The 26,496-nt window shown below is 44.1% G+C and overlaps 2 protein-coding genes across 2 annotated transcripts in view; one reads left to right on the top strand and one right to left on the bottom strand.

Moving 5' to 3' along the window:
* Positions 1-21,475, top strand: part of pstpip2 (proline-serine-threonine phosphatase interacting protein 2) — a 32,889-nt gene extending 11,414 nt beyond the window's left edge. The window contains exons 7-15 of the mRNA XM_066651751.1: positions 7,101-7,199; positions 9,200-9,245; positions 9,372-9,451; positions 11,149-11,247; positions 12,562-12,658; positions 14,440-14,512; positions 18,698-18,732; positions 18,826-18,888; positions 19,974-21,475. Coding sequence (XP_066507848.1) covers positions 7,101-7,199; positions 9,200-9,245; positions 9,372-9,451; positions 11,149-11,247; positions 12,562-12,658; positions 14,440-14,512; positions 18,698-18,732; positions 18,826-18,881 — 585 coding nt within the window. The 3' untranslated portion in view covers positions 18,882-18,888; positions 19,974-21,475. The remainder of the gene's footprint in view (positions 1-7,100; positions 7,200-9,199; positions 9,246-9,371; positions 9,452-11,148; positions 11,248-12,561; positions 12,659-14,439; positions 14,513-18,697; positions 18,733-18,825; positions 18,889-19,973) is intronic.
* Positions 21,476-22,172: 697 nt separating this feature from the next.
* Positions 22,173-25,735, bottom strand: mcidas (multiciliate differentiation and DNA synthesis associated cell cycle protein). Its single transcript, XM_066651552.1, has 5 exons — positions 25,667-25,735; positions 25,516-25,576; positions 25,062-25,159; positions 23,739-23,849; positions 22,173-23,326 (listed from the first exon to the last, which is right to left on the bottom strand). The coding sequence occupies exons 1-5, from the start codon at positions 25,688-25,690 to the stop codon at positions 22,250-22,252; spliced, it is 1,371 nt and encodes a 456-aa protein (XP_066507649.1). The 5' UTR covers positions 25,691-25,735; the 3' UTR covers positions 22,173-22,249.
* Between the last annotated feature and the right edge of the window lie 761 nt (positions 25,736-26,496).

Below are 26,496 nucleotides of genomic sequence, written 5' to 3'. Positions count from 1 at the left end.
GAGTACAGTTCTCCAGGACACAGTGCTGTGCTGACCACAGTAAAAGGGTTGTCTCTAACAGGAACAGCCAGGTTTAGACACCACAACAACGTCGGTGGTAACGATAAATTTAACCGAACATTGGGGTCACACCCTGACACTGCTCCGTTAACCAAGGATACGTCATCACCAGGGGGCGTCTCACGTCCAGGTCCGTTCCCGCTCCGATCTCGCCTGCTCAAGGAACTCACCTCATAAGAGTCAGTAATTATAGCGCCCCCTATCTGGACTAACAACGCCAGCCGAGTGCTTGACTGCTGGCTGATTAACTCTAAAAATGAAGCTCGTGTGTTGCTCCACGTCTCTTTTACGGACCGCACCCCTCTTAACTCCCACAGTAACACCTTTATTTATTAACACTGTTTATTTTTAATCAGACAAAGAGAGGACAGTCCAGTCAGAGCTCTTTCTCGGTGCGTTATCAGTCAGCAGACGGCGGCAAATAGAAAGAAAGAAGAGAAAATGAAAGGAAAGGAAGTAAAGCAGCTCTTTTTCTCACTTTTGTTGTGTAGAGTTTAGCCTCTGACTCCGTAGTCTTCACTTCCACTTTCACACCACACCATTGTTTTTCCTATCTGGCGAAAGGCCAGAATAAAGGTTAATTTAAGTGAGCCGACAAAATAAAGGAAACACCACATAAAAGAATTAGTGGCTGGCCATTTTATCAGAAACGCCTCTAATGAGTGAGAATGACTGCACAGAGGACACACGTCTGTACATTTTAGTACACAGAGTTACTGTGTAAAAGCTGATAATATTTGGAAATAAAAATGCAAAGAAAACATGGCAAATAAAAATAAGCAATGCATTCCTTCACTGTCTGTAACCCTTATCCAGTTCAGGGCCGCAGTGGGTCCGGGGCCAACCAGGATTCAAGGGGCGCAAGGCAGGAACACACCCTGGCGGGGGCGCCATTCCTTCACAGGACAACACACACTCACACATTCACTCACACACTCACACCTACGGGCACTTTTGAGTCTCCATCCTCCAATGTTTTTGGAGCGTGGGAGGAAACTGGAGCACCTGGAGGAAACCCACGCAGACACAGGGAGAACACACCACACTCCTCACAGACAGTCACCCGGAGGAAACCCACGCAGACACAGGGAGAACACACCACACTCCTCACAGACAGTCACCCGGAGGAAACCCACGCAGACACAGAGAGAATACACCACACTCCTCACAGACAGTCACCCGGAGCGGGACTCGAACCTACAACCTCTAGGACCCTGGAGCTGTGACAGAGACACCACCTGCTGCTCCACTTTGTCGCTCTGCAGCAATAGAGTTTTACATAAATTAAACTCCAAAATGCAAACCCGTGGTACACTGAGCATTGTACTGAATCCACAGCCGTGAAGTGATGTGTAGCGTCCAGTGATGAAGCCACCCACCGTTTCACACATCCTCACCTTAATTCAACCCCAGATGAGGTGTACTGCTATATTCGTCAGAGTAGCCTTTCACAGAGGCAGTCTAGCAGTTTCTATGCAGAAATAGAACAGAACTCCTGTGAATGTATAATCTGGGCCAATAAACATATCAATAAACAGATGTATTACATTGTGGCAGCATTTCAAAGTTCAAAACTTGACCTTGTACCGAGACCAAGGCCCTGATGTGGCAGCAGATCAGGTTCATATTGTTGGATCTTTCTCAAAATAAAAGCTGAGCTTACGTTTAGATAAAATAGAGTTTACTGGAGCAGTGTAGATATAATAAAGGCTTTTGTTGATGCTATTATCACAGGAAAATACAGGGCCAACAAACTTCTGTTGCCTCGCGGTGCATCTGTGTGGTGTCCGGTGTGAAATAGTTGCTGGGAGGTTCGGACGCTCTTTGCATGACACGCCACTTCTGGTGTGAAATCAGCATTGGTCTCTCTCCAGCACTCGCTGTGTGAGCACTGTTCACCTCGTTTCTCCTTCCTTTAAGCGTCCCTTTGTTTTTGCATTTGTTGGTAGGGCGTGTGCTGACTGCGATGGCTGCGTCTGCGCTCGTCAGGTACAGACTGTCGGTTCTCATTATTGTTCCCTAAACAATAGACTACACAACTATTCAGTGTCTCCGCTGAACACACCCTGGAGGGGAAGCCAGTCCTTCACAGGGCGACACACACTCACACATTCACTCACACACTCACACCTATGGACACTTTTGAGTCTCAAATCCATCTACCAACGTGTGTTTTTGGTCTGTGGGAGGAAACTGGAGCACCCGGAGGAAACCCACGCAGACACAGAGAGAACACACCACACTCCTCACAGACAGTCACCCAGAGGAAACCCACGCAGACACAGAGAGAACACACCACACTCCTCACAGACAGTCACCCAGAGGAAACCCACGCAGACACAGAGAGAACACACCACACTCCTCACAGACAGTCACCCGGAGGAAACCCTCGCAGACACAGAGAGAACACACCACACTCCTCACAGACAGTCACCCGGAGGAAACCCTCGCAGACACAGAGAGAACACACCACACTCCTCACAGACAGTCACCCGGAGGAAACCCTCGCAGACACAGAGAGAACACACCACACTCCTCACAGACAGTCACCCGGAGGAAACCCTCGCAGACACAGAGAGAACACACCACACTCCTCACAGACAGTCACCCGGAGGAAACCCTCGCAGACACAGGGAGAACACACCACACTCCTCACAGACAGTCACCCGGAGGAAACCCTCGCAGACACAGAGAGAACACACCACACTCCTCACAGACAGTCACCCAGAGGAAACCCTCGCAGACACAGGGAGAACACACCACACTCCTCACAGACAGTCACCCGGAGGAAACCCTCGCAGACACAGGGAGAACACGCCCTTTAGTCCATTAAATACTTTATATAAAAATTACAGCAGAATTTAACCAATAATTATTAATAAAGATGTATATTTTATGACCAAATGTAAAGATTGCAGGTGAACTTGCTGCTGCTGGGGTCAGTGCTGTCCTGTGGCTGCACACATGTGCTATATTGCGTACGGCAGGAAGGGAACTGAACACAGGTCACCAAACAAACTCATAAGATATGAAACATTTAAAAAAAAATAAACAATAATTACATTACACAAAGATTGTTCACAAGTGTCCAATCAGGAGCATGACAGGAGAACTAACCAATAGGAAACTTACACATTAAGATTACTCTACACATGTTATAAAATACATAATCACCCTGACAAACCAATCACCATCACCTTAAATCACTCAAGAACAAACAGAAACTTTAGAGAAACTCTATCATCCCGCCTCAGGCTGGTGTCTGAACCCTGAGAAAGGATGCTCTACCCATGCGTCCGCTCATAGCAGGCGACAGAGCGACCAGGGCCCAGCCGTTTCCTCTAAGGGATATGTGGTTTATATATATATATATATAAATAATGACAGGGATCAGCAGCGTGTTCTGACCCGGTTCTATCAGAGTGGAGTTAACTCTTTCAGCGGTGCGTGTTCTGACCCGGTTCTATCAGAGAGGAGTTAACCCTTTCAGCGGTGTGTGTTCTGACCCGGTTCTATCAGAGTGGAGTTAACTCTTTTTCAGCGGTGCGTGTTCTGACCCGGTTCTATCAGAGCGGAGTTAACCCTTTCAGCGGTGTGTGTTCTGACCCGGTTCTATCAGAGAGGAGTTAACTCTTTCAGGGGTGTGGTGTTCTGACCCGGTTCTATCAGAGCGGAGTTAACTCTTTCAGCGGTGAGTGTTCTGACCCGGTTCTATCAGAGCGGAGTTAACCCTTTCAGCGGTGTGTGTTCTGACCTGGTTCTATCAGAACAGAGTTAACTCTTTCAGCGGTGCGTGTTCTGACCCGGTTCTATCAGAGCAGAGTTAACTCTTTCAGCGGTGCGTGTTCTGACCCGGTTCTATCAGAGCAGAGTTAACTCTTTCAGCGGTGAGTGTTCTGACCCGGTTCTATCAGAGTGGAGTTAACTCTTTCAGCGGTGTGTGTTCTGACCTGGTTCTATCAGAGAGGAGTTAACTCTTTCAGGGGTGTGGTGTTCTGACCCGGTTCTATCAGAGCAGAGTTAACTCTTTCAGCGGTGCGTGTTCTGACCCGGTTCTATCAGAGCAGAGTTAACTCTTTCAGCGGTGAGTGTTCTGACCCGGTTCTATCAGAGTGGAGTTAACTCTTTCAGCGGTGCGTGTTCTGACCCGGTTCTATCAGAGAGGAGTTAACCCTTTCAGCGGTGTGTGTTCTGACCCGGTTCTATCAGAGTGGAGTTAACTCTTTTTCAGCTGTGCGTGTTTTGACCCGGTTCTATCAGAGCGAAGTTAACCCTTTCAGCGGTGTGTGTTCTGACCTGGTTCTATCAGAGCGGAGTTAACCCTTTCAGCGGTGTGTGTTCTGACCCGGTTCTATCAGAGAGGAGTTAACTCTTTCAGGGGTGTGGTGTTCTGACCCGGTTCTATCAGAGCAGAGTTAACTCTTTCAGCGGTGCGTGTTCTGACCCGGTTCTATCAGAGCAGAGTTAACTCTTTCAGCGGTGAGTGTTCTGACCCGGTTCTATCAGAAAGGAGTTAACTCTTTCAGCGGTGCGTGTTCTGACCCGGTTCTGTCAGAGCGGAGTTAACTCTTTCAGCGGTGCGTGTTCTGACCTGGTTCTGTCAGAGCAGAGTTAACCCTTTCAGCGGTGTGTGTTCTGACCCGGTTCTATCAGAGAGGAGTTAACTCTTTCAGCGGTGTGGTGTTCTGACCCGGTTCTATCAGAGCAGAGTTAACTCTTTCAGCGGTGAGTGTTCTGACCCGGTTCTGTCAGAGCGGAGTTAACCCTTTCAGCGATGTGTGTTCTGACCTGGTTCTATCAGAGTGTGTGTTCGCTGTGAGAGTTGTGACGGTGTGGTTATCAGTGGTACTCACTTGTTTGTGGTTTTAATTTTGTAGCTGAATGATGTATACAAATGGTTCCTATGTGGTTTGTTTTATGTATCAAACGTTTTTCTAAAATAGGCTAATAACCTAATAACCCTCTGACTCTGCAGCGTTGTGTATTTAAAACCCAGAGTGCACAGGGACAAGGTGCTGAGAGCTGTGTCAGTGTCCGGTTATTTATGAACAGTGCACTGTAAATGGAGTGGAAGAGCACTGTGGAGGAAGTGAATATCAGTAACTGATTTACACAGCAGTAAAAGGAAGTGACAGAGAGCTGCACTCGTGTTTAAGGTGGAATAAAAATATCACACTGTAATTAGGCAACGCCTTAAAAGCAAACCAGGAGATTTCAGAACCAAGCCTGGTTTGAGTCGGATTAGCTGAACCCAGAGGAGACAGTGGGATATAATTCCTGATCCTGAAATATGATTGGTCGATGCAGGTTGTAATTCCTCTGACACAGATTACACACAGGATTACAACCCTTCAGAAGAGTGATTACAGTCTGGACTCCTGTGGGAAGACTTTACGTCAGATCCTGTTTCCGCTTCTCAAACACCACTCCATCTGGTCTCAGAAGTGTTGATGGAGCTCCAGCTCTCCAGAGAACACCGTTCCACTGCTCCACAAGCCTCTGGGGGGCACCTCTAGTACCACTGTGCACTGGGCATGCTCAGCCTTACATTGATAATCATGAACTCAGGTTCAGTGTTTTGTGGAGTTTGTGACAGACTTCCTCTGATTATGAGTTCTGTTATTCCTCAATTGGAAAATTTGAACTTGCATGAGACCTCATTTCAGCTTCCTCTCTTCTTTGTGTGTGTGTGTGTGTGTGTGTGTGTGTGTGTTCCCTTTCCATGGATACTGAACTTCTGTAAGATCGTGGTCAGTGGTTGTTTGCTGACAAGAAAGTTGCAAGTGTGTCTCGTGGGTAGATTTAATTATTTTTTTTCAGGAGCAGTCTTTAAAGTAAATTATTAAATTGATAATGTGCTCTAACTTTATCGTGATCCATTTCTGAATCTTTTTTCAGTCAGATTTAGTTTGAAACACAACTCTGAAATGGTTTAAGCAGCAAAGAAGATGATGATGATTTAGTTTGATACATTCATAATTAACTTTTCATTCTTTCTGATCACTCACACACTCACCCAGTCACTCACACACTCACACCTGTCACTCACACACTCACCCAGTCACTCACACATTCACCCAGTCACTCACACCTGTGGACAGTTTCACACACTCACTCAGTCACTCACACATCTTTGTCCTCAGAAACTACAAGAAAAGAAAATCTAGAGTGTTTCAAATTCAAAACAATTACAACACACTCTTTTCTGTTATCTCTTTCTTTCTATCTGTTATTTAACGGTTATTGCATTACTGCTTATTAAATAGTGTTCTCTCTGTGTCTGCGTGGGTTTCCTCCGGGTGACTGTCTGTGAGGAGTGTGGTGTGTTCTCCCTGTGTCTGCGTAGGTTTCCTCTGGGTGACTGTGTGAGGAGTGTGGTGTGTTCTCTCTGTGTCTGCGTGGGTTTCCTCCGGGTGACTGTCTGTGAGGAGTGTGGTGTGTTCTCTCTGTGTCTGCGTAGGTTTCCTCCGGGTGACTGTCTGTGAGGAGTGTGGTGTGTTCTCTCTGTGTCTGCGTGGGTTTCCTCCGGGTGACTGTCTGTGAGGAGTGTGGTGTGTTCTCTCTGTGTCTGCGTGGGTTTCCTCCGGGTGCTCCGGTTTTCTTCCCACAGTCCAAAAACACACATTTGTAGGTGGAGTGGAGACTCAAAAGTGTCCGTAGGTGTGAGTGTGTGAGTGAATGTGTGAGTGTGTGTCTCCCTGTGAAGGACTGCCGCCCCCTTCAGGGTGTGTTCCTGTATTGCGCCCAGTGATTCTAGGTAGGCTTCGGACCCACCGAGACACCATATATTCACTTTGCATTCCCTCAGCTCCACTGACACCAATGGAGCACTATGTACCTCTACAATTACAGACAGTAGTCTGTCTGTTGTTCTGCATACTTCTTTAGCCCCCTTCTCTCTGTTCTCCTGTGGTGTCTTGCTTCTCTGTTGAGATTATTTAGACCAGGGTATCGACACACTTCTGGACCTGTGGTGTGTGTGAGATGCTGCTCCATGTGAGGGTTAACGTTTAATCTTTTTACGCGCCTTGTTTTCTCAGACGAAGAAGACGTACGAACAGAAGTGTCGCGATAAAGAAGAAGCAGAACAGACGATGAACAGAAGCGCCACCACCAACAACACCAAGCAACAGGAGAAGGTACGGCGCACTGCGGTCCGTCTGTGTCTACGGTCACACACACAGCTGTAGACCACATTTCACTGCTTAAGAGCGCCGACTCTGGGGTCAGGGATTCCCTAGCACCAGGGTTTGGACCAGTACCTGGTTGTGGCTCAGTTTCCTTCTGGTAAACCGTAATTAATGGCATTACCATTTCTATTATTATTATTATTATTATTATTATTATTATATTATTATTATTATTCTTTAATAATAAAGAAGGGTCTGTTAAAAGCCTGTGATCGCGGGGTCAGTCTGGGACACAGTGTATAAACCCACTGAAACCTCATCATTTATTTCAAATACCCTTTTCCTTTTTTAAAATTCTGTTCATCCTTTTTTTTGATGTCCTCACTGTGTTATTATTTACTCTTTGTTTAAAACAACACTACCGTGCTGTAGTCACGTGACTCTGCCCCGTCCAGTCTGCCACGTGGAGGAGAACCTAAACACGGAGGCGGATCGTGCGACTGGAGCGGCTCGTACCAAAGAAAAACGCTGCGTCTGTGGTTTGGACGTGTTTTAACTTTAATGAAGACAAAGTCAAATGTAAACACCGAGAAAATCCAGTTTCAGACCAAAGTGAAGCCCCTGGTCTGTTTCACACTGAACACAATCACACACCGAATACGAACAGAGCACGGCTCAGGCGCAGAGACGGAGTGTGTTTACAGCACAAGCCTCATCAGTGAACTGTGAGACGACAAACAACTAAATTATCGTTCATGAATCATAATCAAGGTAAAATGTTAAATGAATCGTGATACTGATTCGCGCTCACATCGCCCGGCTCTACCTGTGACTCAGAGCTGCACACAGCTTTATGGCCTGAAGGCTATTTCCTGCACTGCTGGGGTGTAAGGACGGCTTCAGATTGCTGACTGGCTCTGGCTGACACTTGGCATTGGGTGTGGTGACTGTGGGCTTTGTCACCTATTGGTGAAACTGTGGAGTGTAAAACGGGTTAATGTTTCAGCCGAAACAGAGCGGAAGAATTTTTTTTATTTCTGAGACGCATTTAAACAGGAAACAGTTTGACCACTAAACCATTGACTGTAAATAAACCCTGACTTGGACCAGCAGCTAATGACATTCACCACAACGTCCTGACCGTCACACACACACAATATACAACTACACAATACACACAACTACACAATACACGCAACTACACAATACAACAATACACAATTACACAATACACACAACTACACAATACACACAACTACACAATACAACAATACACAATACACACAACTACACAATACACAACTACACAATACACACAACTACACAATGCACACAACTACACAATGCACACAACTACACAATACACAATTACACAATACACAATTACACAATACACACAACTACACAATACACACAACTACACAATACACAATACACACAACTACACAATTACACAATACACACAACTACACAATACACACAACTACACAATTACACAATACACAATAACACAATACAGACAACTACACAATTACACAATACAGACAACTACACAATTACACAATACACACAACTACACAATACAACAATACACAATTACACAATACAACAATACACAATTACACAATACACAATACACACAACTACACAATTACACTACACAATACAACAATACACAATTACACAATACACAACTACACAATTACACAATACACACAATTACACAATACACACAACTACACAATTACACAACTACACAATTACACAATACACACAATTACACAATACAACAATACACAACTACACAATTACACAATACACACAACTACACAATTTGCTACAACTGATTCAGGACTACTACTCTCTCTCTCTCTCTCTCTATATATATATATATATATATATATATATTTATAAAATGTGTGTTCATTTTTATTTTCTTTCTCTCCTTTCCCTTTCTCTCTCTCTTTGTTTCTATCTCTCTCTCTCTCTCTCTCTCTCTCTCTCTCTAGCTCTATGCTAAAGCTCAGCAGGCGAAGCAGTCGGCAGAAGAAGCAGGTGAGGAGGATTTTCATTGTAAAATAAATAACTCAACATTTATCTATTAAATATGCTCTGATCTAAAGTGTAATTCTTGCTCTCTGTGTGTGTGTGTGTCTGTGTGTGTGTGTTGTATCCCGACAGACAGAGTGTATAATCAGAATGTGTGTGTGCTGTCGAAGGTTCGAGAGGAGTGGCTGAATGAACATGTTAAAGCCTGTGAGGTGAGAAACACACTTCGTTTACAGGCAAACACACTCCACACACACTCAACACACACTTTCATTCATTCATTCCTTCACTTCCTTCGACCCGGAACATTAATAAGCCCATTTACAGGTGATTAAATATTCAGTCACTTCTCCCACTGCAGCAGGAGAGGTTTATTTCCGTGTGGAATTCAGCGGTGCTTTTACAGCGGATTGTGAAACGCAGTCGAATCCTGTCGCAGCGTGCGGCCACAGATCTTATAATAACTAATGATTAGGTGATGAAATGCCTCAGAAAACTAGACCTTCTCTAGAGCAGCCACACTTCAGCCTAACGCAGGCATCACCAAACGGACCCAGACTGTGTGATGGATCCATCCCAGATCCGTAACCAATTGTTGATAAAGTAATAATGAGGATAAATAATAATGAGCATACAGTTTTTAGACCGTCTTTTCAGCAGAAAATGTGCACAGCTGTTACCTTCCTTGAGTTAAACCCATCAAATGGTGATTTTCCACTGCGTGGGATCGGCTCAACACGACTCGACTCGCTTTTAGCTTTTCCACACCCACAGCTCTGCTGTGACATGGAGCCAGTGACGTTACAAAGCCCTGTCTCCAACGGAAACCGGGGCTTGAAAAGCTCAACATCGTGGGCAGTAAAGTCAGGCGCTGTTTACTCGTTGTGTGGTGTGTTGTTTGGACTAAACACAGCTCCACCCCAGTTCTCACAGATCAGTTTGTTACACGTTCAGCTTTCGCTGGAGATTTTTCTCAGCCACCGACCCAAGGAGCGTTTGAACCTTTTTAAATCCCCCCCTCGAGCTGCTGCTGAGAGTCGCATAAAAACAAATGTGAAAGCTGCTGTAAGTTCAGAGATTTTACAAGCGGCGAGTTTCTGCTGGAGCTCTGAGCTCTTTCGTGGTGATTGACAGGTCTCTCCGGCCAATCAGAGCTCTGCAGGGTTTACATTTAGTACCGACTCGGCTCAGCTGGAACCTGGCGAGAGCAGGGACTGAAAAAGAACCCAGGATCAGATTTGGTGAGTGAAAAATCAAAAGAGCCGAGTTGAATCGTGTAGGTTCCATGCCGTGGAAAAGCCCCAAAAGTGATGGTCTACCCTCTAAAACCTTTTTATTCTGCATTTATTTCTGATGTTTGAGTGGTGTGTTCACTCTGTGCTGTACCCTCCGGGGCCTCACTACTCTCAGTGTAGAGCAACATGACTCCTCTCGCTCACTGTGGCTCCACTGATTACCTGCTGGTATCGTCCTATTGTGAGAGCCTCGTACCGTGCCTGAGCACGATTGCCCCGCCCCCTCCCCACTCCCCCACCGGCCTGCACTCACACTGCCTTTAATGTTCACAGCCAGAGCACGCGTATGTCATGAGGATGTGGCTTTTCGTTGTGAATAAATTAGCTGTTTTGCAGCAGAGTGGAGTTCGTGATGGTCCTTTGTGGCTTATTTTTTTTTGTGTGAGTGACTCTTGACCCTCTCTAAGGCAGCAGTTTCCTGTTAATCGTACTGCACATGTACTACACATTTTAACAGACACAGAGAAGTCAATGGGCGATGTGGTCATGGCCACAGTACGCTTCCTATTACAGGAGGTGTCCACCATCTTTTGGTCGTGTACTGTATCTTCATGATGTATATGAAGTGTGTGTATACACACTCTGAGATGAGCTCTTTGTTGTTGTTTGTGCAGGTGTTTGAGAAGCAGGAGGCAGAGCGGATCAGCACTCTGAGAAACGTCGTGTGGACTCACCTTAACCAGCTCTCACAGCAGTGTGTGACCAGCGACGAGGTAAAGACACACACACAAACACACACACACACACTAATAAAGTGTATTAGTATCTTTACTAATACTATTGGTATTTTAGGAATCATTGTCAAACCATAATTAACAAATAAGTCGCAGAAGCTGATTTTGTGATGTCACAAAACCAGCAGAGCCTTATGGCTTTTTATATAGGAACTACGTCTTTAGCCCCACATTAAAATAAACATACAGTAGTAATCCATGTCGGACTGGGACATAAGAACATGGACTATTTTAATGACTAGCATTTACACAGTTGTATCTAATGACCATGCAGTGTATTATTAGTAATAACATTAGTAATATACAGCAAGATCAATCAAAATAACTGTGTTAATGCAGTAATTAAAACAGTGTGTGTTCTTATAATGCACTGCATAGATTATGTCATATCAGATTGCTTTAATAATAACTGTTTAAAGCTGGAAATATCTTACGATAACACACACGTTTCTGACTAAACCTTCGATTTGACCTCACAAAGCCCCCACGTTTCTGTCGTTAGTCTGTGATATATACATAACATACCTCTCAACAAGCGCTTAAACACGGTTAGTAGTTTAAATTGTGTTAGAGCAGGGTTGCCAGGTCCCACGAAAAAAAATATCCAGACTAAAATCTGTCTAAAACTCGTGGGAAATATGGGAGAATGGGAAAACGTAAAAAACAAAACACGGTCCTCGGTGTCCTCTAGTTACGACCATGGATGTGATGTGGTGGTGGATCATTCTCAGCGCTGCAGTGACACTGACGTGGTGGTGGTGTGTTAGTGTGTGTTGTGCTGGTGTAGAGTGGATCAGACACAGCAGTGCTGCTGGAGTTTTTAAACCCCTCAGTGTCTGGACCGAGAACAGTCCACCGACCAAAAACATCCAGCCGACAGCGTCCTGTGTCACTGATGAAGGACTAGAGGACGAGCGACACACACTGTGCAGCGACAGATGAGCTACTGTCTCTGAGTCTGTGGATATTGTCAGGTGACTGATAGAGATTATAAACTACACTGCTCTGATAGGTCCACAGCGCCGTTCCTCTGTTGGTGCTCTGTATGTCTCAGCAGTTTCTCTTCACTTCTTGCAGATGAAGGCTCTCTAAAGTTCTCAGTGGAAGAATGTGGGGTGTATTTTTAGTTTGTGCCATTCGCAGTAGACTTCCTTTTACAGGCATTAAATATGTTCAATAAATAACTTCCTCATCAACAGAACATTCCTCTGCATCACTTGATATGTCGCACTGGCATGTTTTGGTTCATTGTGCGTGTTTGTGTGTGTGTGTGTGTGTGTGTTCTGGCTGCAGCTCTATGAGGAAGTGAGGAAGTCTCTAGAACAGTGTGACATTCAGGAAGATATCGAGCACTTCATTAATCTGAGGAGAACTGGAGACAAACCACCAGGTCAAACACACACACACACACACACACACACAAAAACAGACTGGTGCCCTGTCCTGGATGTGTTCCTGCCCAGCACTCAATGATCCCGGGTGGGTTCTGGACCCACTGTTAACCTGATCACGATGAAGTTTTTACAGAAAATGAATGAACCACACACAGTGAACACATGCCTTAAGCCTCTAAAAAACCTCCTGATGACAGGGTCAACACAGGGGGACATTTCATTCATTCATTGTCTGTAGTCCTTATCCAGTTCAGGGCGGCGATGGGTCCGGAGCACGATTCTCCTACCCGGAAGTGGGTGCAAGGCAGGAACACACCCTGGAGGGGGCGCCAGTCCTTCACAGGGCGACACACACTCACACACTCACACCTACGGACAGTTTTGAGCCTCCGATCCACCTACCAACGTGTGTTTTTGGAGCGTGGGAGGAAACCGGAGCACCCGGAGGAAACCCACACAGACACAGAGAGAACACACCAACTCCTCACAGACAGTCACCTGGAGGAAGCCCACGCAGACACAGAGAGAACACACCACACTCCTCACAGACAGTCACCTGGAGGAAACCCACGCAGACACAGAGAGAACACACCACACTCCTCACAGACAGTCACCCGGAGGTAACCCACACAGACACAGAGAGAACACACCACACTCCTCACAGACAGTCACCTGGAAGAAGCCCACGCAGACACAGGGAGAACACACCACACTCCTCACAGACAGTCACCTGGAGGAAGCCCACGCAGACACAGGGAGAACACACCACACTCCTCACAGACAGTCACCTGGAGGAAGCCCACGCAGACACAGGGAGAACACACCACACTCCTCACAGACAATCACCTGGAGGAAACCCACGCAGACACAGAGAGAACACACCACACTCCTCACAGACAGTCACCCGGAGGAAACCCACGCAGACACAGGGGGAACACACCACACTCCTCACAGACAGTCAGACGGAGCGGGACTCGAACCCACAACCTCTAGGTCCCTGGAGCTGTGACAGAGACACTACCTATAGAATAATACCTTTTCTTTAACCCATAAGAGTCCAGAGCCATGTCACCATGAAGCCAAATTATGAGAAATATAAAACAGACCAAAGAAGCTACATGGAACACAATTGTTCACATTTCTTGCCGTATTCTGTAATTATTTTGGGGTTAAAAACCCAATGTAACACACACCACAACAACATTTTGTTCCTGAACTGGGATCAGAGTGTCGTATGTGACACAGGACACACCTCTAAAGCATTTGAGTAGTTAGAATTGTCGGAACCCATTTTTAGAAACAAAAATATACTTCTAACGTAAACATTTCTATGGTCTGGGTGTCATCATGAAGCACACCGTCATTCTGTAAAAGAACACGTACACACACTCACACACTGTCATGTGACTGCATCCAGGACGTTCAGCACATGTCATGGTTTAAAATGAAGGATAAAGCTGTGTAGAGAACCTTCCAGACTTTAAAGGGTGTTTGTGACACACACATCAGCACAGGCTCTTATGGGTTAAAGAACTTGTAGGTGATGTTAGCCAAAGTTAAGTGTCGATTTATAAATACTGCTTTAAAAACCCACTGTTTAAAAAAACAATCTGACAAAGGGTAAGGAACAAAAGCACAAACATCACACAAGGATTAAGAAAACTTCACACAGTAACATCACGTTCGATCAGATACATACAGGATAATGGGGGAACTTTATTTTTATTAACTGTTCTATTCAAATAATGATAACTTCCATGTATTGATGTCTCCACAGCTCCTGTACTGTATGAGAACTTTTACACCAATCAGAGAGCAACTCAGAGCAGACAGCTGCCGTCCTTCTCCAGGTCAGTGGCCCATAGGAATCATTAGTAAAGACACTGAAATTTATGCTACAAAAACATCCAGCCGAAAGCTTCAGATTCAGTTGGAATAAGAAAAGCATCAGAATAAAATAGAGACTGAATTCGAGAAGTGACCAGCGTTAGCTACAGTGCAGCGCATTGCAAAATATAACAAACTGAAAGTGGATTTATGTGACTTTATTATGTGGTTTATTTTATTACAATTTTTTGTTCCACTTTAAAAGTTTATTTTTTCATACACCTACACAACTTAAACAGTGCAGTTTTATTCTGATGCATATGATACTTTTTAAAATTTTCCTTTCCAAATCAATTCATGCAGCAGTTACATTCCAATGCCTAAGTTTCTTATTTAGATATTCCCCTCCACCTTAAATGGTGCAGCAGTCACATTACTGTGCCTAGCCTTCTTATGTAAATATTCCATTCCACCTTAAATTGGGCAGCGGTTACGTTACTGTGCCTAGCCTTCTTATGTAAATATTCCATTCCACCTTAAATGGTGCAGCAGTTACATTACTGTGCACAGCCTTCTTATGTAAATATTCCATTCCACCTTAAATGGTGCAGCAGTTACATTACTGTGCTTAGCCTTCTTATGTAAATATTCCATTCCACCTTAAATGGTGCAGCAGTTACATTACTGTGCTTAGCCTTCTTATGTAAATATTCCATTCCACCTTAAATGGTGCAGCAGTTACATTACTGAGCTTAGCCTTCTTATGTAAATATTCCATACCACCTTAAATGGTGCAGCGGTTACATTACTGTGCACAGCCTTCTTATGTAAATATTCCATTCCACCTTAAATTGAGCAGCGGTTACGTTACTGTGCCTAGCCTTCTTATGTAAATATTCCATTCCACCTTAAATGGTGCAGCAGTTACATTACTGTGCACAGCCTTCTTATGTAAATATTCCATTCCACCTTAAATGGTGCAGCAGTTACATTACTGTGCACAGCCTTCTTATGTAAATATTCCATTCCACCTTAAATGGTGCAGCAGTTACATTACTGTGCTTAGCCTTCTTATGTAAATATTCCATTCCACCTTAAATGGTGCAGCAGTTACATTACTGAGCTTAGCCTTCTTATGTAAATATTCCATACCACCTTAAATGGTGCAGCAGTTACATTACTGTGCACAGCCTTCTTATGTAAATATTCCATTCCACCTTAAATGGTGCAGCAGTTACATTACTGTGCTTAGCCTTCTTATGTAAATATTCCATTCCACCTTAAATGGTGCAGCAGTTACATTACTGAGCTTAGCCTTCTTATGTAAATATTTCATTCCACCTTAAATGGTGCAGCAGTTACATTACTGTGCACAGCCTTCTTATGTAAATATTCCATACCACCTTAAATGGTGCAGCAGTTACATTACTGTGCTTAGCCTTCTTATGTAAATATTCCATTCCACCTTAAATTGTACAGCAGTTACATTACTGTGCCTAGCCTTCTTATGTAAATATTCCATTGCACCTTAAATGGTGCAGTGTTACATTACTGTGCTTAGCCTTCTTATGTAAATATTCCATTCCACCTTAAATTGTACAGCAGTTACGTTACTGTGCCTAGCCTTCTTATTAAATATTCTATTCCACCTTAAATGGTGCAGCAGTTACATTACTGTGCCTATCCTTCTTATTAAATATTCTATTCCACCTTAAATGGTGCAGCAGTTACATTACTGTGCACAGCCTTCTTATTTAAATAATCTATTCCACCTTAAATGGTGCAGCAGTCACATTACTGTGCACATCCTTCTTATTTAAATATTCTATTCCACCTTAAATGGTGCAGCAATTACATTACTGTGCACAGCCTTCTTATTTAAATAATCTATTCCACCTTAAATGGTGCAGCAGTTACATTACTGTGCCTATCCTTCTTATTAAATATTCTATTCCACCTTAAATGGTGCAGCGGTTACATTACTGTGCCTATCCTTCTTATTAAATATTCTATTCCACCTTAAATGGTGCAGCAGTTACATTACTGTGCAAAGCCTTCTTATGTAAATATTCCATTGCACCTTAAATGGTGCAGCAGTCACATTACTGTGCAAAGCCTTCTTATTTAAATATTCTATTCCACCTTAAATGGTGCAGCAATTACATTACTGTGCACAGCCTTCTTATTTAAATAATCTATTCCACCTTAAATGGTGCAGCAGTCACATTACTGTGCACATCCTTCTTATTTAAATATTCTATTCCACCTTAAATGGTGCAGCAATTACATTACTGTGCATAGCCTTCTTATTTAAATAATCTATTCCACCTTAAATGGTGCAGCAGTTACATTACTGTGCCTATCCTTCTTATTAAATATTCTATTCCACCTTAAATGGTGCAGCGGTTACATTACTGTGCCTATCCTTCTTATTAAATATTCTATTCCACCTTAAATGGTGCAGCAGTTACATTACTGTGCACATCCTTCTTATTTAAATATTCTATTCCACCTTAAATGGTGCAGCAGTTACATTACTGTGCAAAGCCTTCTTATGTAAATATTCCATTGCACCTTAAATGGTGCAGCAGTCACATTACTGTGCAAAGCCTTCTTATTTAAATATTCTATTCCACCTTAAATGGTGCAGCAATTACATTACTGTGCACAGCCTTCTTATTTAAATAATCTATTCCACCTTAAATGGTGCAGCAGTCACATTACTGTGCACATCCTTCTTATTTAAATATTCTATTCCACCTTAAATGGTGCAGCAATTACATTACTGTGCATAGCCTTCTTATTTAAATAATCTATTCCACCTTAAATGGTGCAGCAGTTACATTACTGTGCCTATCCTTCTTATTAAATATTCTATTCCACCTTAAATGGTGCAGCGGTTACATTACTGTGCACATCCTTCTTATTTAAATATTCTATTCCACCTTAAATGGTGCAGCAATTACATTACTGTGCATAGCCTTCTTATTTAAATAATCTATTCCACCTTAAATGGTGCAGCAGTTACATTACTGTGCCTATCCTTCTTATTAAATATTCTATTCCACCTTAAATGGTGCAGCAGTTACATTACTGTGCCTAGCCTTCTTATTTAAATATTCTATTCCACCTTAAATGGTGCAGCAGTCACATTACTGTGCCTAGCCTTATGTAAATATCCATTCCACCTTAAATGGTGCAGCAGTCAAATTACTGTGCATAACCTTCTCATTTATATATTCTATTCCACCTTAAATGGTGCAGCAGTCACATTACTGAGCCTAGCCTTATGTAAATATCCATTCCACCTTAAATGGTGCAGCAGTCACATTACTGTGCATAGCCTTCTCATTTAAATATTCTATTCCACCTTAAATGGTGCAGCAGTTACATTACCGTGCACAGCCTTCTTATTTAAATAATCTATTCCACCTTAAATGGTGCAGCAGTCACATTACTGTGCACATCCTTCTTATTTAAATATTCCATTCCACCTTAAATGGTGCAGCGGTTACATTACTGTGCCTATCCTTCTTATTAAATATTCTATTCCACCTTAAATGGTGCAGCAGTTACATTACTGTGCCTAGGCTTCTTATTTAAATATTCTATTCCACCTTAAATGGTGCAGCAGTTACATTAATGTGCATAGCCTTCTTATTTAAATATTCTATTCCACCTTAAATGGTGCAGCAGTCAAATTACTGTGCATAGCCTTCTCATTTATATATTCTATTCCACCTTAAATGGTGCAGCAGTCACATTACTGTGCCTAGCCTTATGTAAATATCCATTCCACCTTAAATGGTGCAGCAGTCACATTACTGTGCATAGCCTTCTTATTTAAATATTCTATTCCACCTTAAATGGTGCAGCAGTCACATTACTGTGCATAGCCTTCTTATTTAAATATTCTATTCCACCTTAAATGGTGCAGCAGTTACATTACCGTGCACAGCCTTCTTATTTAAATATTCTGTTCCACCTTAAATGGTGCAGCAGTTACATTCTCTAGACTAGGTCTGAAATGTAAGTGCTGCACTATTAAACATGGAAATGAACATTCAGTTGATATTCTTAGGTGCTGGAATGTAATGGACGCCCCATTTAAGGTGGAATGCTAAGATATAAATTATACGCTTTTATCGTCTTGTTTCCTGAATTTTAGAAGTCTGATCTGTCCACTGCTTGTTGTTTTCTGATTTTAGGAGAGGACCAGTGCCTCTACCAACAAACACAGAAGGTAGGAAAACATTCTCATTACTTTTCTCCACACAGAAGGTGGTGTTTTAGTGGTGGTGCATTAATGAATCCTGTACCATTCCTTCTCTTTTAGGGGACGTGACATATTCCACGATAGCAGAACCGGGATACAGTGTCATTCGATACTAACTCACAGGTACAGCCCCTTCAGGAAGAATCTCCAGGCTTTGGACGCCTTAAGGCCACCGTCCTCATGTTGTCTCACTTCTCTTCTGACCTCTGTCTCTCTGTGGTGGTGAATGTGCAGCAAACTGAGCATGATACAGGCGTTTCTCTTCACAGAGATGTTACAGATTATTTTATCAACTTTTTATCAGTCTTCCTCTGTTGGATTTTAGTGGGTGGGGCTGAATTTGTCATATGTGACATCAGGACTTCCACAGAACCAATGAGAGTGAGCGATAAGATTACACCCCTCCCCCTTAATACACACCCTGCCTTCAGTGTGTGTGTGGGACACGAATATTTGATGCTTGAAAAATTACATAAATGTAACACGGCACAACCCACTTTACATTATGTTCTTCCACATGTTTTGTGCAGTTACACATTTCTACCAGAGAGGTCGCCAACTCCCCAAACCTGACAGACGCTTTATATATCACCGCTGTCCAGTTTTAAAAAACACATCTCCATTTTTGTCCATTTTGTTGAATACACACTTAAAAACGATGGTTCTACAAGGGTTCTTTAGTAAAGAAAATGGTTCTATATAGAACGCTGTATTTGGTGTCGAATAGAACCCTTTTCTAAAAGGTGCTGAGTAGAACAATCTATAACACACTCTCCGTTAATCTGTAGAACACCTTCATGATGCAGCGGACCCTTTAATCAAGCAGAAGGTTCTTCAAAGGTTCAGGGTTCAATATAGAACCATTTTCTTTGTTAAAGAACCCTTGTAGAACCAGCATGTTTAAGTTTATAAGTCCTTTTGAACACGGCAGCTGTTCTTCACACTGTGTGAAAGTTTGGTGATGAATGAACCAATAGAAACGCTACAAAATGACTCTGATTTACATCTTTTTACATTGACTTCCTCTGAAAGTTAAGAAGGTTTTTTACTAAAGTAAAGTAAAGTTACTATTTTGGGAGATACGTGTTTTTAATTTGGAGGTTATTTAATAAAATGATGTGAATAAAGTCACTGCAAACAACAGTAATACACTGATTCATGTGTTTATTTTATTTGATGTTAATTTGTTTGCGTTCCTTCTGTCGCAGGCGTCTTTTTCCGCAGGAGTTTTAAAAGCTATGGACAGGCAGATCTTTCTGGACGACACCTGAACCTCCATCGCCACCTAGAGACTGTCTCTATTCTCCACACTGTAGCCTGGAGCAGCCGACACTGGACCCGTGAAGCCATAGTGACTCGTCCACATCAGAAACAAGGGGCGGGATGATGACGTTCACTACACTGCTGTAAAACTCAGCTTCTTTATGTGTGATGCTGTTTGTTTTCGAGGATCTCATTGTTAACGGGAACTTTACCAAAGATGTCATTTATCTGAAGTGTTAAAGCCCAGGCTGGAATTTTGAAGAGGAATCCCACAGAGATGTCTTCACAGTTCAGTGTCTGAGATGTAAACACAGGGGCGGGGACCGTGTGGAGGGAAGCGTTTGATTGTAGAGATGTTGGGGACGGTTCTTTCCAGTGGTGGTGAATGGAACTGGACGTCTCCATGTTTACAACAGCAGTGCTGCCTTTAATCCCGCTCCACAACCAGCAGAGGTCTCCACACGTCTAAAGAACTCTGTACTGATGATGGTGATGAGGGAAAACCATGATTCATCTGGAGGACTGTTTGACCTCCCAGCTCCCAGCAGAGTCCTGTACCCACGTTAGACCCTGAGCTTCTGAAAACTAAGGTCAGACATCAGCAGTGTGTCCAGCACCAGCTACTGTCCTCACTGTCTTTGAGAAGGTTTTACAGGAGGACGTCCGGTTCCATTCAACACCATTGTTCAGGATCCTGACTCTGGACGTTTCTCTGGAACAGAGCATTTCACACTAAACCAAACAGAACCCACTCGCTGTCACTGTGTTTACATCTCATACATTTAACCATGGAGATGGTTTTAAAGGTCTGTGGAGCTCCCCTTTAAATCTGAAACATTGCTGTTGCATCACCTGCTTCAATAAACACATTTACCCTCCGACTGACGCTGTGAACCCTTAATGATTAAAGCAACAGTAGGTAAGATTTGGTATTTTCGCTCCTGGGCTCCCCCTACAGTTGATGAGTGTAAAGACACATTTACAGCACTGATCTGAAGTCAGGCAGCGGAGAAAGAGTGGTGTTTTCCTACCCTCCTCCACAAGATACATAGTGCAGTTTCTGCAGTGCTGTGTCCAGAGCAGTAAAAACAGAGGGACTGTTCTCCCTGTCACGGCTCAGTGGAGCATCACAGTGATTTTGAAGCTTTAATTTTAAGGTAAAAATACTACCTAGTGTTGCTTTAAAAGAAGGTGACGGTGTCAGATGACCGTGTCCTGTTTTCATGGTTGTATCTCACTGATCATGTGTCACAATGAATGTTTCGGGTGTCATCTTTAACACATTTTGAGTTCACAATAACGAGTCACACTGTGTTAGATGTGACACCTCTGCAGTAATTCCAGACAAACCCTGACTACAGCGAGTTCAGGAAATGAATTTCTTATAGTGAATGTGAGAATATATCACTAATGTTAACAGAGATTTACAGATTCATATTTACGTTCATTACAGAATAAAAAATTGTATATAAAAACAAATATGTTTGTAAAAGACATTCTATACATTTTATTTAATACTCTGTGCGCCGCCTGAGTCTGAAAACACAGGATAAAACGAGTCGTTCTGATCCTGCTCCGCTTCTGACGTCAAGTGCAGAGACTTTAGAATGGCCCCGCCCCCTCGTCTGAGTCTGTCCAATCACAGCGCTGGACCCGTGTTTATGTGAGAGCACAAAGACGAGGTTAAACTCAGCAAAACAGACACAACGAGCGCGGAGAAATAAGAGCACTGAGTAAAAACGGAGAAGAAAGAGAACAGAGTGAAAACGGCTAAAAACCAGAGCTTCTGCTCCTCGCTCCTCACTGCTGTGCGCTCGGGGTCGGGGTGAACAGCGAGCGGCTCATTATCATTTAAAGGAACAGGTGCTGAAAGCGGGCGTTCTGAACAGGGGCTGTTTACACAGGGGGAGAACACTGCTGTGGGGCTCGTGGGGTTTGGACCAAAGCGGGTCACAGACGTTCAGCTGGTGAAGTTCTAACCAAACTACATACCAGAGACATCCTGTTTGGACAATATATTTTAACCCTTGGTTTCCAACTACAACAAACTATGACTCTTAAATACAACAAACGTGATTATATTAAAGAAATGGACAGTTGTTTATTTCACAGAGGACATTAGACCTCCTCTGAAGGTGCCCAAACCCGATAAGAGCCCCGGCTAATAGGCTTTATGTAAATATTTTATCTGAAGCAAACATCTGTGAAAAGAGGAACTGGTTCAGCTCTGGTGTGGAACCCAGAGGAACCTGCAGCTGCCGTCAGGTGTGTGGGACGTGAAGGTTTTGCCGTGGGGGAACACGTTGGTCCTGACCGTGCTGTGCTCTCTGATGGAGGTTCTGAAACAGACCGCCTCTTCTTCTCTACAGTCTGAAGGCTCAGAGGTCATCACCACCTTCAACCCATGGAAAGACCCGTACACTTGGACCTCTGTGGTTCCGGACGGATTTGGAGACGAGTTTTCGGCTGATGGTAATGAGACGTGTTCAGGGTCTGGATTCAGACCGAGGCTAGTCTCTGGATTGGAGTCGGTGTCCGGCTGAAGACGGTCTTGGTCCAGTCTCAGTCTTTTTGGACCTTGGTTTTCTCCAGTGGAACCCTTTGCACTGCTGGAGGACACTTCAGTGCCAGAACCTCTCCAGCAGGTCCCTGAAGGGTCGTATTCGGCGCTTGTGAAGGAGTGAAGGTCAGAACCTTTGGAGTAGGAATCATGGGCGCAGGGTTTAGAAAAGGGATGCTCAGCACGTCTGGACCAGGAGGCGAGCTCATGGACAGAACTTTCTGAGTAGGAGTCCAGAGAAGGGCAATGGAACTCCTGGTCAGAAGGTTCAAAGACAGTATTGTGCTTAGATGTTTTAACGTAGACGTCCAGATCAGAACTTCTTGCGGCCTCGTGTCCACGTGTTTTTGAAGGAGCATTGTGGTCGTGCTCCGAGTTTCTTGAGTAGGTTCCAGAGTCAGATCTCCAGGAGTAGGGATCATGCTCTGAACTTGTGGCGTAGGGTTCAGGATCAGATCCCGTCGAGGAGATGTAAGGTTCGGAAACGTCGGAGTGAGCACCACGGGAAGGACGTCTTGAGCGGGAATGACGGTGAGGGTTGGAGTTAATGCCCGAATCGCAGCCAGCTGCCCATAGATGCCTCTTCACTCGCTGTGTGTTGGACCCGACTTGCCGCTGCGTATTCGCCGGGCCGTGTTCCTCTGAGGCGGTGAAATGCCTGTGTGGCGTCTCAGCGCTGGAGCGGCGTTCAGAGGCCGGGTCTGACACACACCCTTTCACACGCTGAGGCCTGAGAACCTTGAAGAAAAAAGGAAACAGAAGAGCAGAAGCAGGAGTCATGTGCTGCTGAGGGTGAGAGTGTTAATGTGGCTGCTGCGGCGCCCCCTGGCTGTGGAGAATGTCACTAAACGCTTGGTCTTGAGAAGTGGGCCGTTACAGAGTTGCGCCACTCAGGAGCCGCAGAGTTGCTCAACGCAGAGCAGTGAGAACTGTGTTTAGATCATTTCCCAGCCTCAGTCTTTTGTGATCGTGTTCTTAAACATTTTTCTGTGTAGCTTTGGGAAAAACCTGGGAGTTAAACCACAGCTACATATTCATCAAGCGCTTCACCTGGACCCGGGTCACTGTGGGTCATTTCACAAGAAACGCTGAGGGAGCAGGAGTCCAGAGAGTCAGGAGTCAGTCGGACGTTATTTAAAGTGTGACTTACACCCAGTAACGAGGCGAAATGCTCTGCCTGCTCCACCAGTGCCTTCAGCTGAGCGTTCTTCTCCTTCAAACCTGAGATCTCCTCCTGCTTCCTTTGTAGAGAGGCATGGAGCTGTGGAGAGAGAGAGAGAGAGAGAGGGAGAGGGAGAGGGAGAGGGGGGGTGAGAGAGAGAAAGAGAGAGAGCGAGAGAGAGAGGGAGGGTGAGAGAGAGCGAGAGAGAGAGGGGGGGGTGAGGGAGGGTGAGAGAGAGCGAGAGAGAGAGAGAGCGAGGGGGGAGGGAGAGAGAGAGCGAGAGGGAGGGGGAGAGAGAGAGAGAGAGGGAGGAAGTGGGGGAGAAAGAGAGGAGAGTGAAGGTGGGCAGGATATTTTCCATTATTCCCTTATTGTGATCTCTGGGGAGGAATAGGAGCCGAGGAAACACCGGAGACGCCGATTCATCCGCTTTGTACAAGACTCTCCAACTCCAGCCAAACACCAAACAGCACCAACTAAATCTAACCAAACAAACTCACAACAAACAACAAACAAACAGCAGACACACTGTAAACACACAACACACACAACAACAAACAAATACTCTCCCTCCCGCTCTCTAACCCCCCCTCCCTCCCTCTCTCTCACCCCCCCCTCCCTCCCTCTCTCTCACCCCCCCCCTCCCTCCCTCTCTCTCACCCCCCCTCCGTCTCTCTCTGTCGTCTCTCAACCCTCTCTCTCTCTCTCTCTCTCTCTCTCTCTCACCCCCCCTCCGTCTCTCTCTGTCGTCTCTCAACCCTCTCTCTCTCTCTCTCTCTCTCTCTCTCTAACCCCCCCTCCGTCTCTCTGTCGTCTCTCAACCCTCTTTCTCTCTCTCTCATCCCCCCGTCTCTCTCTCTCTCTCTCTCTCTCTCTCTCTCTCATCCCCCGTCTCTCTCTCTCTCACCTCCCCCTCTCTCTCTAACCCCCCTCCGTCTCTCTCTGTCGTCTCTCAACCCTCTCTCTCTCTCTCTCTCTCTCTCATCCCCCGTCTCTCTCTCTCATCCCCCGGTCTCTCTCTCTCTCTCTCACCCCCCCTCTCTCTCTAACCCCCCCTCCGTCTCTCTCTGTCGTCTCTCAACCCTCTCTCTCTCTCTCTCTCTCTCTCTCTCTGTCGTCTCTCAACCCTCTCTCTCTCTCTCTCTCATCCCCCGTCTCTCTCTCTCTCTCTCACCCCCCCTCTCTCTAACCCCCCTCCGTCTCTCTCTGTCGTCTCTCAACCCTCTCTCTCTCTCTCTCATCCCCCCGTCTCTCTCTCTCTCTCTCTCTCATCCCCCCGTCTCTCTCTCTCTCTCTCTCTCTCTCTCTCACCTGTCTGTTGAGCTGCAGGGCGTTATTCAGGGGGTCTCTGGGGGTTGAGAGTGAGGGAATCTCTGGAGTCTGTGGTGAGTTGTTGCAGAGGGTTTCCTCTGTTTAACGATAAAATAAATACAAATTAATTTTTAAAAATAATAGAATTTGTTATTTAATATAATATTTAAACTATTTATTTATAACTCTGACTTACAATTCTACACATAAACAATAACAACAACAACAATAATAATAACTGCTGTTATTAACAACAATATGAAAGGTTTTTGTTTGTTTAATTTACATGAGCTCATTTACATATAATTACCATAACGATTACCGTTTTAAGTGGTTGTTTATAATAAATTGTATTAATTTGTTATTATTATTATCAGTAGTACAGCAGTGGGTCTGTTTTATTAGAAAATGTATCCACGCAGTTCCACAAAAATAAACACAAATAAACTCTCACCTGACGGAAAATCAAAGATGACGTCACTGACGGAGTCATCCCCTGACCACAGCCCACTGTCCTGTTAATAAACAAATCAATCTGCTGTGATTGTTTTACTCCTGTAGTTATTAGTTTTAAAGTAGTTTCATATGAAATGTCGTAGTTTTACCTCCAGCTGCTGAAATGTCTGCATTCCGACGCTGAAGTTAAACTGACCCTGGAGTCAGGAGCGTTCAGGTTTTATTTTTACACCTGTTTAAGGACAAGCCCCGCCCCCGCGCTGTGATTGGCTAATGCAACAGTCCTTAATTTATACGTCACTGAGTAATTTATATCGACAAAGCAGTCTTTACAATCAAACTGTAAAATAAAGGACTTAAAGAGGAAAAATATGATGCTGAGTGTAAAATAAACGAAATAATTATTTTATTGTTAGAACATTTACTTCAATTATACATTTATATTCAAATGTAACACAATATAAACATTATTAATAATAAAATAGTGATTTCAGTTGATTTTAACACACACTAATGTTTTATTTGAATTCCTGGGAACGGTAAATAATGTGTGGTAAATAAGCGCGGGGGCGGGGCCTGAAAACGGGTGTGAAAAGGAAGTCTCTTCCGCGGGAGCGGACCGTTGCAGCCCGTTGTCAGGGAAGCGCGCGCCTAGCAACCGCTTACTTAGCAACCGCGCGCACACAGTCACAACCCGCGCCAAATGATGAGGAACCCGCGCGCGGGAATAAAACCTCATCATCAGTCGACTATTGTTAATATTAACATTAATATTAATTATTATAAAAAGACGAACAGCAACATTAAGAAAAAGAAACACGACGACACTATAATACTAATAATAATAACGCGGTGACCACAGAGTTGGGCGCCATTCTCTGAAGTACACACTTCTGCACGTTTTAATGAGCAATTACACACTAGTTACTGAATTTAAAATAACATACAGATGCACTTTGGAGTTTTTAAACCCTGTGTC

Source organism: Hoplias malabaricus, chromosome 18 (assembly GCF_029633855.1).
Source record: "Hoplias malabaricus isolate fHopMal1 chromosome 18, fHopMal1.hap1, whole genome shotgun sequence".
Taxonomy (NCBI): domain Eukaryota; kingdom Metazoa; phylum Chordata; class Actinopteri; order Characiformes; family Erythrinidae; genus Hoplias; species Hoplias malabaricus.
The sequence above is the reverse complement of the archived record's forward strand: the minus strand, read 5'-3'. Positions and strand labels throughout refer to the sequence as shown.

Excerpts from the sequence above, each read along its gene's own strand:
- mcidas (XM_066651552.1), bottom strand. The coding sequence starts at position 25,690 with ATGCAGACATTTCAGCAGCTGGAG. Across the intron at positions 25,577-25,666 it reads AGACATTTCAGCAGCTGGAG|GACAGTGGGCTGTGGTCAGG; the intron begins GTAAAACTACGA and ends GTTTATTAACAG. Across the intron at positions 23,327-23,738 it reads ATTTCGCCTCGTTACTGGGT|GTTCTCAGGCCTCAGCGTGT; the intron begins GTAAGTCACACT and ends TTTTTCTTCAAG.